This window comes from Urocampus carinirostris, chromosome 5 (genome assembly GCF_059441175.1).
Source record: "Urocampus carinirostris isolate Australia breed hairy pipefish chromosome 5, RoL_Ucar_1.0, whole genome shotgun sequence".
Lineage (NCBI taxonomy): Eukaryota > Metazoa > Chordata > Actinopteri > Syngnathiformes > Syngnathidae > Urocampus > Urocampus carinirostris.
In genome coordinates, this window is record NC_142353.1 from 41281287 (window position 1) to 41295198 (window position 13912).

A 13912-nucleotide genomic window follows, 5' to 3' on the forward strand; every position below is an offset into this window, starting at 1 on the left:
CCAAAAGTAATTGAAAGTAATCAAGTTAAAGTAACCCTACCCAACCCTGGTTATGACACGCAACATATGAATGGACAAAATAGCGATTCTTTCTTGAAAAGTTATATTTTAGGGGACAAACAGAGTATTTTCTCAAGTTTGTTTTGATCCCATTAATGGAATCAGAAAAATCCAGATGAACCGGACTATGATGGAAAGGAATTGACTTTATTTTGTTCCAACGAAAAACCCGGAAACAAAGGGTGGCATTAGTATTTAAGCATCATAAAAAACAGACAGTAAACCGCTACTGTTTTCCTAGGTTTTGAATCATGCACCATATACGATGTTGTGGCCAATTGATGGATCAAGTAGGAAGTAAGCCTTACTCTGTTTGAAGTATACATAGCCTCAGTAATATTAAATAAATGGAAAACATTTGATTAATAGGCACATACCTGGTAATCCGAGCACAAAGAAATATCCTTAAAAAGGAAAATTGGAGCGTTAAATGAACACGTTTGTCTGTTGAAAGCCTAGAAGAAAAATTCCCGTTTATTTATTCTGACTTTAATGAAAAACAATGTATTGTTATTGTCAAAGTGTTGGATATAACTAAGGCCTTATAACAAGAGATTTGTAACAAGTATGCAAATATAAATTCCCGTTTATAAATACAGAATAGTAAAAAGTGTTTTCTCCAGGCTGTAGAGCAACCTAACTTGTGATTCACATCTTTTTCAGCCAATTGCAGGCTTTGTTTTGCCTCACTTTGACCTATGCAAGCCTGTAAATGCTAAAAAAAAGACACGCCTTTGTTAACTCTGAATATCTTTAGCCAAAAGTGACCAATTCAAATGATAAATGACACATTGGTTAGGAAATGAAACGCCGGTATATATCTATCCCAGCAAACACCGCGGACTACTTCCCCTATGAGGGAAAATCGAGTCGGCGGCTACTTGCCTTAGTTGCGAGACCTTGCGACTCAATATTGATCCATATATAAGGCGCACTGTATTATAAGGCGCATGGTCAGCTTTTGAAAAAAATAAAGGCTTTTAGGTGCGCCTTTTAGTGCGGAAAATACGTTACTCAAGGAATTTTTAAGACGTAGGTTTGACTTGTGTATTGAAGAAAACACACAAAAAATCATTTTTTTAAAATAACACATTTAATCTAAAAAAAAGATTGGGTTAAATGCATTCAAGATAGTTGCTACAAAACAACGTGTATTTGTTTTCTTAAAATCATGATATTTAGTATTTTCTGCTCCGACTTCATGACCTCCAGAACCCGGATGTCAGCTGGCCTTTGGGTGGACTGATCTGGCCTTCTTTCAGCGATTTCTTTGGGGAAAGACACAAAAAAAATTAAACAGATTTCTTCATTAAATCATGGGTTGATCAATTGTTTTATGGTGTACTTAGCACCTCTTTTTCTAAGCAACGATTAGGTGCAGTGTTTTGTCTCTAATAGAATAATAGATGTGGTAAGGCCAATTGTTATAAAGGGGTACCTATTTATACGAGCACCTCTAAACACGAGAATTTCGATATACAAGTTTTAATCGCAGCCAAAATCTTGCTCGCAATATGGAGGAAAATCCAGTTTACTAGCGGTCCCAGAGGTTATCACTAGAGACCGCTCACCATCCGCGGGTTCCAGTTTGCACATGCAAATTACTACAGGTACAAAAAGTGCTGTAAAAATGTGTGTACGTTGATTTAAAGTTACTGTAACTTTAATTTTAAGAGTACAGGAAGCGGTGACCCTACAACCTTAGCAGTTAAGGGATCCGTGAACCGTGAAGTGCTTCTGTATCAACAGTCTCTCTATCTCATACAAGTCAACCTCAGCCAATTGTTCCTCGTATTGTTGAAATTCCCCTTTAAGTGATTATGAACGTTACAAACACAATGTTGCACCTATTTACTCACAGCAAGGCAGACTATGTAGAATACGCAACATTTTCCTGTATAAAAAATGTTATACGGCGAACACAATTTGAAATGATCATAAAACTTATAAAATACAGAGAAAGCTTATAAGTTAACAGGTGTCTCAGTCACTTATCTTTGCAATCTTCCCCGACGCCCTCTTCTGTAAAACTGCTTGAACCTCCATTACGGCGACTTCCTCAGTGGTAAGTGCTCATAATCAACTCACATTTTAGTTGATTAATATCGTCATATTTATCTCATTACTGTATTTTTTTGTAGATATAATTACTTTGTGAATGTGTTTTAGTGATCAGGGAGATGTGTTTTGAAGCCATTTGGGGTTCATTTGGAAGCTCTTGGGAGGGCGAGAACGTACCGATTAATTTTAAATAATTTCATATCGTGAAATCTTGTTCATTGCTCAAACAATTCAAGCTCCAAGCACAATCCTGGAATGAATTAAGCTTGTTTAAAGAGGTATCACTGTATATCTTAATGCATGCAGTGGCAAACTGAAAGATTTGACACCTCACCTCGAGGAACAATCTCAGTCTTGCGACTGAGCCCATCTGACTGCTATCAGTCACAGCTTCGATCCTGGCAACATAAAGACACAAAGATTACACACACGGGTGATCCTCCAGACTGTCGTACAGTCCTTCAACAAGCAGTCGATGTAAGGATATACCTTGGTAAGAATTGCTCTTTCAGAAGTAGAAGGACTTTCCAGAACTGGCCCTGATAGGTTTTTAGCAAAGCGTGACCGCAAACCTAGAGGAATGACAGACAAATTATGTTAAAGTTCAAAACACAAATAAGGGTTTCCCTTGTACCGTATTTTCCGCACTATAAGGCGCACATAAAATCAGTTTTAAAAAAAAAAAAAAAGCTGACTATGCGCCTTATAATCCGGTGCGCCTTATATATGGATCAATATTGAATTGCAAGGTCTCGCAACTAAGAGAAGCAGCCACCGACTCCATGTTTCGCGTAGAAGAAGTGCGCTGTGCATACTGGGAAATATTAAACAACAATTCTCTTTTATTTGTGCGTTTGTATAAAGACCCTGAAATGGCTCCTATTAAGAGACACGCTTATAACGCAGAGTTTAAACTAAAGGCGATCAGTCACGCAGTAGAACACGGAAATAGAGCAGCAGCAAGAGAGTTTAACATTAATGAATCGATGTTGCGGAAGTGGAAGAAGCATGAGGATGAGCTGTTTACTAGGGTGGTCCTTAATGGGGGTCGAAATTTTTTTTTTTGAAATATTGGGCTCTGACCCCCCGCATATGTTCTTATATCGATAAAAACACACTGTGTGCAATTTTGAACAATTTGGATAATATTTAGAGGTAGCTCAACGACTTTGAAATTTCCCAAAATGCTAAAATTTTGGCAATTTTCGAGAAAAAACGGAAATCTTAACCGTATGTGTACGGCGTTTTAGAACATCCAATTTCAGTCCATTGCTTATAATTGTAACACAAGAAAAGTTACAAGTAACTTTGTACACTAGGTCTAATATAATGTGCGAAAAATCCTTATTTTTCATACCAAAATTTCAGAGGCCTTGAGCGACCTCTAAATATCCTTTGATTTTGATGAAACTTTGCCTAATTACGTTTTGTATATATTGGAACATATTCAAGGGGTCAGAGCATGAAATTTTAAAAGTCGAAAAATAAGGACCACCCTACTGTTTACGTTTTACATTTTACAGTTATTATGTTATTGCTTTATTGTTATTGTTTTGCACTTGTTATTGTTTTTGCACATTACGAGTGTCACTATATTTGGATTGCACTAACGTTTAATTTACCATAACAGTAGTTTTTTTGCGTGTTGACGAAATGGAGGAAAAGTAAAATGTTATGTCTTGCTACTGTTCAAAGATGTTAAAGATGGGTCACGAAAATGCTTTACCTCAGAGAAAATAACAAAACAGCTGTTTATTCATTTTGGGAGTGAATGGAGTTGTGGAAAGCTTGTTGGTTATCTATTAATAAAGTTTGACTGACCTATCGGACTGTTTTGTTGACATTCCCTTTAGCGCGGCACGATCTAATGGTTGCATAAAGTAACTACATCCTCTACTGTAGCCAAGTTAAGTCAAGTCACATTTATTTATATGGCCCTTAATCACAAAAATGTCTCAAAGGACTGCACAGGATTACAGTTACAAAGTTGCACAATTACCTGATCTTAAACCAGCATGCACTTATAGCGCCTTATAATGCGGTGCGCCTTATGTATGGAAAAAGTTTTTAAATATATCATTCATTGAAGGTGCGCCTTATAACACGGTGCGCCTTATAGTGCGGAAAATACGGTAATCAAACACAAGTTGCAGTCAGCAGGACTCGCCTCAAGGAAGTCAAACAATAATGTTGCAGTGATGTCAGCAATGGGCTCCATGTTGAGCATCTGAGCCAACCAGCGCCAACCATGATTAAGGCCATGAGTAGGTGACTAAAAGAGAAAAACAAACAGAACATATGAATAGAACATTTCTGCAACTAAATGCACCAGATGGAAAAAAGCAGACCCTGATAGCGACAATGATGTAAACAGTTCATAATAGTCAAAACAACGACCAACAGTGCAAAATAACAAACAGACATCCTTTGAAATCAGCTATGCAGGTGTTTAATATTAACAACAGAAGTAACCTATCACATTCCAAATAATTAACAAAATATTTTACCTTATTTTTCGAGTCAAATGGCCACCTCAGTTGGATAATTGCAGCATACAATCGGATCATGCCGGACATTCTTTTCAGGAAACTGTCTTGACCTTCAACTCCAATGTCATCAACACGGTAACCAAGAATTCTGTTGGGGGGGGACAATAACTTGTTTAATGTTGTTATCAGGTTTGTCCTTTTTCAGACACATCTCAATGGGGCAAGGCATTGCCTCCTTAAAAATGCACAAAGGCGCTGCAGCTTTGCACGTAGAGATATTAGATGTCTTATTTTAAACTGCCAAAGCACTTTACAATGTGCTTCAAACTTACCCATTCACACACACTCACACACCGATAGCAGCGCTCAGCCATGCAAGGCAACTACCTGCTTATCGGGGGCATTAGGGATTCAGTGTCTTGCCCAAGGACACTTTGACATATAACAGGGTGGAGCCGGGAATCGAATATGCGACCTCGTGATCCCAAGACGAGCGTTTTACTGTCGCCCTAAACAGTTTCGTATTGTATTGTTAAGCATTGTTTTATTTTAATTATAATTTTAAAAAGTTACTCGAGCAAAAATATTTTCAACAATAATCCAAATTATCTGTCTTATCAGTTAACTTTGCTCATTTAAATGTTTTTTTTTTTTACTAGAGAAGTTAGTAAACAATTACTTCTGAGCAGAATCATCATTTTGAGATAGCATAGCACATGAATGCCGTTAGTCGGCTTTAACCGTAAGGAAGTTGAACGGATTATATAAAAAAACCTTTTACTATCTTTATGTTTGATGTATGAAATGTGGCAAAGGTTCTGTTTAAACAATTATTTTTGACGGATACAAAAAAATGCTATCATCATTTGTGTCTTACTTTAAAATTGTGATAAAGCTCAGCTTACAATAAGAAAACATTAACATAATTTTAAATGTAGATTTTCCATAGTTTTGAATAAATTCTTTGTTTTTTTTTTAGATCTTATTTTGTGTGGCAAATTAAAATATATATTTTATAATACATGTTTTTCTTGTGGAAAACCTGTTTTGGCCAAGTTTCACCCGCTCCATAGCTCCAGAGTAGCGCTATGAAATAAATGGACAGAACTAGTTCAAGGAAGCTGAGTATTTCCAATGCTGCGCTGCTCACATTTTTGTTTTGTTTTCCTTTTATAATGATTTTTTAATCTGGCGTTTTTCATCATATTTAAGCTTGTCCTTTTCTTTCCTAAAGGAAAGAGAGTTTTAATAATGCTAAAATGTTTGGGGGTGCTTGAGCCCCTTCAAAAACAAGCTTGTTACGCCCATGGCTAGAGTCCGCAGTAGATTTAAAGATAACGCTCTAGGAATGGCATCATTCAACAGGACCTGGACCAAACTCACTTGCATCACTTACACAGCAGCTAAAATCTTCGGCCTACCCACACCCAACCCCTCGGACTTAACGTCTATTGGCAAACACAATATTCCAGGATATCACTCACTTACTAAACCAATACTTCAGCCCACTATCGTCAGGCCGCAGATACAGACCAATACGATTTAGGAGGGCCGAAATTGGCAAAAGCCTGATCCCCTCTGCCATCACCCTTCTAAACAACACCCTTCTATTTTTATTGTAATGTCTGCCGTTTTCCCCAGTACAGTCAGTGGAAGTGAATTTCCCTAAGGGATAAATAAATTAAATCTAAATATAACAAAAAAGAATGAGAATTTACAGCTTGCCAAGCATCAGACGCAACACTGAGTCGTGTATAAGCCTAGACTGACCTCTGATATTCTTCCACGGGTGTACCATCCTTCATTCGGGGATAATGCGGGACGGCATAAGGGCATTTTTTGTGCAGGTGGCCGAGGAAAAGGTCACCAAATCGAGGATGCAGCTGCCAGATACCAGAGGCCGCTACGCCGATAGGAAAGGCTGCTTCGTGATGAGACGCCACTTCTTCCTCACCTTGTTTCTAAAACAAAGAATTACAATGAAGTGTCCATTTCTTTCATATTTCACCGATTTTACTTTTAGGTGACTCAGCACTTACCACAAACTTCTCAGCCACTTTGTAAAAAACAAAGTCTAAGCCCTGTGGGTGATGCGAGGGGGAAATGGATTTCCCGCCCGACACCACCGCCTGCCCGGACAGTAGCTTGTTGAGCTTTTCGAAGATTTCTCGGAGCTGAGATCCGGAATTGGAGGAGATCTGACTGATGGGTATCGTGGAAGCCTTCTGGAGCTCTAACTTTAACCGCTTTGTCTAAAACGATGGCACAGATAAAAAGCATCATGGGAATTCCAATCTCGGAAAAAATTATAAGTGGGTGCTGATAAAAACCTGTGCATCTTTTGATAAGTTGAGTTGTTCAATGGACTGGGCGCATTGAGTCAGGGATTCCTGCACTTCCTTATACCATTTCACTGTGGAGTCTTCAGCATCATTCTGCAGCCCTGTTAGAAGTTAGTGGCAAATAGTTCAGTTCCAATTATCAATGGCAGCCTAGATAGGCTTAAGTTAAGACAAGACATTGAAGAATAGTTCATAGCAAACCGATGTAGGAAAAGTATTTTTAAAACACTGATAGGAAATAGGGCAGCACGGCGGCGCAGTGGTTAGCGCGTGTGCGGCACAGTTCTGAGGTCATGAGATCGAATCTCCTGTGTGGAGTTTGCATGTTCTCTTTGCGTGGGTTTCCTCCGGGCACTCCGGTTTCCTCCCACATTCCAAAAACAAGCATTTCAGGTTAATTGGCCGGTCCAAATTGTCCCTAGGTGTGAATGAGCGAGTGAGTGATCTGTCTCTGTGTGCCCTGCGACTGGCTGGCAACCGGTTCTGGGTGTCCCCTGCCCACTGCCCGAAGAAAGCTGGGATGGGCTCCAGCGACCCCGTGACCCTACTGAGGATAAGCGGTGCAGATAATGGATGGATGAATGATAGGAAATAGTTTGAAATTGTTCTAAGGCCGTATAACAGAATCATAAGGAAATGTAGACAAAACCAAATCAGACAACCTGACATCAGTGTTCTCCTGATTGACACAATAGCCATTTGGCACACATGGATTTTTTTAATCACATGCAGGTTTTTAAATTTAAATAAATCAGAGCAACGCTGTCAAATGAGGAAAACACAAAATAAAGATTTTTGAGATGGTTTCTTCCCACTGCATGTGTGGAACTTGTTCCAAAGTACTACTTTTTTCCAAGATTTTCAATCACACAGCTTATACAATATTCGTCAAACTTATAGAGCAAGTACTCTAAAAAAGTTTAAGTTGCCCAAGCAACAAAAAAACAACGGAATATATATATCTGCACTGCTTATCATATATAAAATATTTTAACTGAATTATAAAGCTGAGTACGTAACGGGGCTAATGCACAAACAAAGGAATCTCGTTTGGTTGGAAATTGGAGTGTTCTTCAAACAACTTTCCTCGTTGACTCACACGAATCATTTTGAAGTGACCGAAAATATGCCTGTTACAAACAGACCACCACAGACAAATTTACCAAATTTGGGTACTCCACAAACAAATGATAATGAGATCAGTGTTACAACGCGACTTTTAGCGCCTTGTTAGGGTTATAAATATTTTCAACATGCTCAAAAGGGATGTCTATACAATGTGCAAGTGACCTGTGCTCAACTAATCTATTACATTCCCCCCAAAATAAGATACAAATTAATTTTAGTAACGTTTGTGCAAAGGGGGACATTTCACGGCAGGAGTGCATTGATAAGAATTGATAAGAACTGGTAAGCATCCAGACTTTTATAAGCTTTGAGATCAGCACCGGTGTATGGGAATAATCCATTTACAACATGGTGGTACAGATCGTGTGGATTTAAGTCAGGCAAACTGGACGATTTGGTTAGATGTGCGAATATATCAGGAGGAAGACTGTATGGCCCGTTAGCTAGCATTGCTAATGATATACTCAGTTTCTCCAAATGGCACCCTTTGTGCTTCCTGACAAGGTGAGCCTACAAATCAAAAAGCGGCACAATATTCGTTTGACTATTTATTGCCAATTGTGTTGAAGAGTATGTCTATTTTTGTTGTTGTCTACTGGCCTCGTCCACTGTTTACTACGGGTTATTATCATCCATCATGGTGTCATCTGGTGGTTAGGTCACGTGTGTGAAAAGGGTCAATAGTGCAGTTTTTATGGTGAAATAAACGTTGTGTTTGTTTTTCTTGATCAAATCTAATGCAGTGAGTTTTGTGTATTCCATTTCCCACCTTGCTTTTGTGCTTTTTCTTTGGCCGACTGCTCTGCCTTTTTTTGTGCTTCCTGTTGTGTCTTAATTTCTAGCTGCTTTTTGTAGGCCTCATCCAACTCTTTCTTCTTCTCCTCTTCCTGAGCCTTGGCGCCCTCTTCCTGCATCAAGCGGATCTGAATCCTCATTTCATGCAGGGCCCGCTCCGCCACGGTCATGTCTTCTACGCTGGGATACTCTCCCTGAAAAAATGGTAGAATGATATTCTGTGGATTTATGATTGTTTGATTTCTCCCTTAGACCAGTGTCTGAAACTCTTGACAAAAAGTTAGTGGACACCAGGGCAGACAACTCTAAAAAGTTGCCTGCCCAGCCATAAAGTTGCCTCCCCCATTTTTCACAACTTGAAACACAATAATACGACTAATTGTAAAAAAAACCGTTGTTGCAAAGTATTAAGGATTGATAATCAGAATATAGAACAGAACAACACTTGAAACTAAACTAAAATAAAGTTTATTATAAATCTACTTATAACATTCATTGCATGTAAATGACATCGCGGTTTTCCATCTGCCATCAGTATGTATCTGTATTTACTCATCTTCGTTCATGCAATATTTGCGTTGCGTTGTCTGCTACAAGCACGTGAACTCCTCTTTCCACTATGCTTTTAATGTACGTTTTGTAGCGTCATCAATTTTGTTAGCTTCTTTTGAATATTTCTTCTGAGGCTGAGGTTTTGGCTTGATTCCTAACCACTTATCTATCTTTCTTGTGTTCTCTGATCGTCTACTTTTGAAATGCACGACCTTATAACCCTCGGTAGAGTCCGGAAGCACCAAGTTATTCGATGCAGGTTTCTCATTGGCTGCAGAGTATGCAAATTGCCAAGCGAACCGAAATTCCCAGACCGAACGAAGATTTCAAAATCAATTTCTACAACGGTTTGATACCACGTCCTTATGAAGGTGTTTGATTAAAAACATGCAAGTGTTTTCAGACTTCAGACTGTTTTCAGACAAAACCTTTTCACTGACCTCCGCTGTCTTTCGAACAACCTCGGACACCTGGGAGCACAACTGGTTCCCACGGGTACTGTAGGGGCCAATACTCGCTGACAAGACAGCAGTTTGCATTTGCTCTAGAAGCTGATTGAGCTGCAGGATCTCATCCTGAATGGAATTAAGGTTCCGTAGCCTCTCTTTGCCATCAACCAGCCGCTGACGCTCCAAATCTGCCTCCCGCAGACGCTGCCTCTCAACCTCCCTCAGACGGAGATTTTGGATCTTTGGGTCGAAAGACAAGCATTGATGAATGCGCATGACTTAAGAGGAATTAAGTCAAACTGTAAAACTACCTTTAGCCTTTGGCGTTGCTCCTCTTTCAACTTCTCTTGACGTCCAATGCTTTCTTTGTTTCTAAAGTGAGGAACATTTCAAAACCATGAAATAAAAAGGCCAAGTATACACAGTTTTATACTTTCATCAAGAGATCTCACTCTTTGTCTATCATATCCCGCATACTCTGGTACTCTTGTCGCCGTTTCAACTCAAGGCGCTCTTCAATGCGCTTCAGCAGCTCTGACTCAGCGCTCGCCACCATCATCATCTGCTTCTCCTGCCGCTCCTGATGCATTCTGAATGCCATCTAAATGAGAATATTCAAAAGAAAACATGCATAAGGAATACATCTGGATGATGGTTTCTGAACAATTTTCTAGCGAAGTGTGGTTCTAAACAACCTTTGCTTTTCTCCGTTGCTCTTCTTCAAACTTGACAATGAATCCAGCTGTCGCTTCAGTGGAGAGCAGTGAGCTGGTCGGCGACGATAAAGGACTGGTGATTTCATCGACATCGCTTTCTGTAGCCTGGTTGTTCCCATTCTCCGTCTTGATGTGTTTAAAACATGGAGACGAGTGTTCAAAATAGGTTCCTACCTCATAATAATAATAGTTATTCAAATGTCTCAGGACAAGTCATAACATTTTAACTTCAAGTCAAGTCATGTTTATTTGTATAGCCCTTAATCACAAAGAGTCTCAAAAGGCTGCACAGAACACAGATTATTGCAAAACCTGCTGGAACTACACCTGAGGAGAGTGATGGGTTTATTATATTTAGAACTGAAGGTCCAAGGACTCCAAAAAGACCTTTAATCAGCGAACCCGGAAGCGAGTCAAACAGGCAAGTAGTCGGTTTGGCCGCATTCACCACCTGTTTAAGATTATCAAGCGACAGATCACTAAATCGGGAAAAATCCCTGGACAGGCACTATGTCGCGCATCTATAATTTTCAGACCTTTAATGCGTAATGTATTTACATTATCTTTAGAAATCTCTTCCCGTATGCATTGAAGCTTCTTATTAAAGAAGACCATAAAGTCATGGTCTGAATGGGTAGAACTATCTGGAATAATCTGTTGCCCCGTTAGCGATGCTACAGTATCGAAAAGGATTTTGGGGTTATTCTTTTGTGCCGCAATGACCTTCGAAAAATAGGCTGATTTTGCAGAGGCAAGCGCTGCTCAATATTTTAACAAGCTATCACACCAGGTTTGACGGAAAACCTCAAGCTCGGTAGCTCGACATTTTCTTTCAGATTTCCTGCAGTCTTGTTTAAGCGATCTAGTTTCAACAGTAAACCAAGGTGTGCGTCTTTTAGGTCGCGATTTAAGCCGTAGGGGCGCTACAGAATCCAGGACACTGTCCAGGGTAGCACTCACTTCATGAACAAATCAAACAACTAAAAACAAACACAACAAATGGGATTAAGGGGAAATACAGATTCTTGAATGTATCTCAATTCTGACGTAAAAGAATCGGAAGCTTTCCGTGAAGTTTGAAATTTCTGTTGTGTTATCTTAAAAAATGCACGACAGGTTATTAATAAGGCGGAGCTTAGAGGGATGATTCAATATGCCACCAGGGACAAGCCTGCAAACACAAGGTGGGGTAAAAACCTTCTCAAACACAAAAGTGTCTGAGTAGTTCAACTTTTACACACTGACTGCAAAAAAGAACAAGGCCACAGCAACATCCAAATGCAAGCCAAAATAAAATACTTCCAAGGAGAGGTTGGAGTGATGGCTGGCCAGAGTGTATTTTCTGTGGCCCTGACGATCATTAATCAACCAGAAAACATTTAAGGAAACCACATTATTGTTTTCATCTAAACGTACCTGCTTTGTCAGAGTGGGAGGCCGGAATTTGTGAGATATTTTGTGACTTTCCAATTTGCATGTAATGGAAAATAATTTAATTATTGTTTTTTTTTTTTAAACTACAAATGCACAGTTTTTAGAACCGACAAGTGATGAATACCCCATGGGTGAGAAAAAAAGTAAAGAAAAGGCATCAATAATCAAGCAATTATCAAATCATTGTCTCTAAAACTTGATTGGGATTAAATCATGAGGTACCCAAAGAATTCCAACCCAAGCGGTACTTGCCTGATCTTGCTCAGACTTCAATGATAGTGTTGCAGAAATTGTATTTTGGTTGAATTTGGCGTCCCGATTGGATCCAGGTGAGGTGGCTGAGGGGGTAAGTCCAGGACTAGACTGAGTAGAACTAAAACTTACACCAACAGCCGATTCTGTGAACGGGAGCTTAAGGTTTTGAAGTATGACACCGCACTGCGATGACAAGCAGAGTGAGTCCCGATAATCTGACAAAATGTCCTGCAAAACACACAAAAAATATTGAGGCAAGAATTAGAAGATGATAGGAATAATTAAACACAAATCACAATAAATCCTTTATTACAAAAACAGAACACATTACAATTCATCACATCCATTACACAGCATCATCTCCAAACGGAAGAGCAGCTTTAGCTACAGACTGCTGTCACAGTCTTGTTCCACGGACAGACTGATGAGATCATTTCTTCCTCATGACATGAGGCTCTTTAACTCCACCCGGGGGTATAAAAGCCCACATTTAACCCCACGCCCACATTTGCATATTACCCTATTTTCATTACAGTGTGTATTTTATGTAGCACTATTTAAATGCTCTATATCAACACGTTATATTGGGTATTTCTGTATTCCATTTCTTTTATTTCACTATTATTTCATTTTCAACACAAAGATACTGCTGGAAGTGTGAATTTCCCTACGGGGATGAATAAAGTATTTATCTATCTATCTTTCTCTACAATAACAGATCCATAAGTCGCAGAATCAAGTCAATCCTTCAAAAGTTACAGCAACAATATTAACTAACTTGTACATATTCTCATTTGCAGGCTTTGAGAAGTCATTCCTTCATCAGTGACAGACGTGTTCCAGAATGCAGATATAATATTGAACAACTGGTACATATTCTTATTTGTAAGCTTTGAGGAGTCAATCATTCAGCGGTGCCGGACATGTTAGAGAATATAATGCAAAATATCAATCATCTAGTACATATTATCATTAGTAGACTTTGAGAACATGCCTATTAATCAGTTAGGGTTCCAGCTTTCTCATTTCTAATTTTGATTGACGACTTCTTGTAAATGATCGTAATGTTGTTGTGGATGTGTGTTATTGTGCTGGTAGTATCGGCACAACCTAATTAACGCGTCAACTGAAAATAGCATTGCATTATTCACAACTAAGTAATATATTCCTGAACACATTAAGCCACGAGCTTGTCCTCTGGATTTATATTTAAATAGCTGTTGGCTACAAAAATGTGCTCTTTGCATTCTGCGTCCTAAATGCACTAATTAAACACGTAAAACATATATATTTTAAAAATATATCATGCTAATAGGGACATAAAACGTTTGAAATTACAAAACGTGATGATAAACTTGCTAAGGCTCAATCGTTTAGCTAGACAAGTTTTAAACAAAGTCACACTTACCTCACCGTTCGCCGACCAATACGGGTTGAATTTGATTTGACCCTTAGGAGAGTTTTTTAGACTTTCTAACGTTTCCCAGCGGCAACTTTGACTAGACATTTTAAAAATAACGTAAAAAAATAAAATTACAAATAAAGGACAACCTTCGCGGCTACCATGATAAGCAGTGCGCATGTGCGCCGGGTCTTCTTTTTGTCTTTGTCCGCGTTGGTAAACTTAGTGA

The 13912-nt window shown here is 39.0% G+C and overlaps 2 protein-coding genes across 2 annotated transcripts in view; both read right to left on the reverse strand.

Moving 5' to 3' along the window:
• Positions 1 to 13912, reverse strand: part of LOC148366413 (NMDA receptor synaptonuclear signaling and neuronal migration factor-like) — a 254375-nt gene that overhangs the window by 151485 nt on the left and 88978 nt on the right. The window lies entirely within an intron of this gene.
• Positions 1132 to 13910, reverse strand: gle1 (GLE1 RNA export mediator). Its single transcript, XM_088336851.1, has 15 exons — positions 13690 to 13910; positions 12279 to 12509; positions 10572 to 10718; positions 10329 to 10477; positions 10188 to 10248; positions 9868 to 10116; positions 8850 to 9069; positions 6941 to 7053; positions 6650 to 6862; positions 6381 to 6571; positions 4629 to 4758; positions 4289 to 4393; positions 2611 to 2693; positions 2456 to 2519; positions 1132 to 1328 (listed from the first exon to the last, which is right to left on the reverse strand). Exons 1-15 carry the CDS (start codon positions 13861 to 13863, stop codon positions 1260 to 1262), a joined length of 2199 nt encoding a protein of 732 aa, XP_088192977.1. The 5' UTR covers positions 13864 to 13910; the 3' UTR covers positions 1132 to 1259.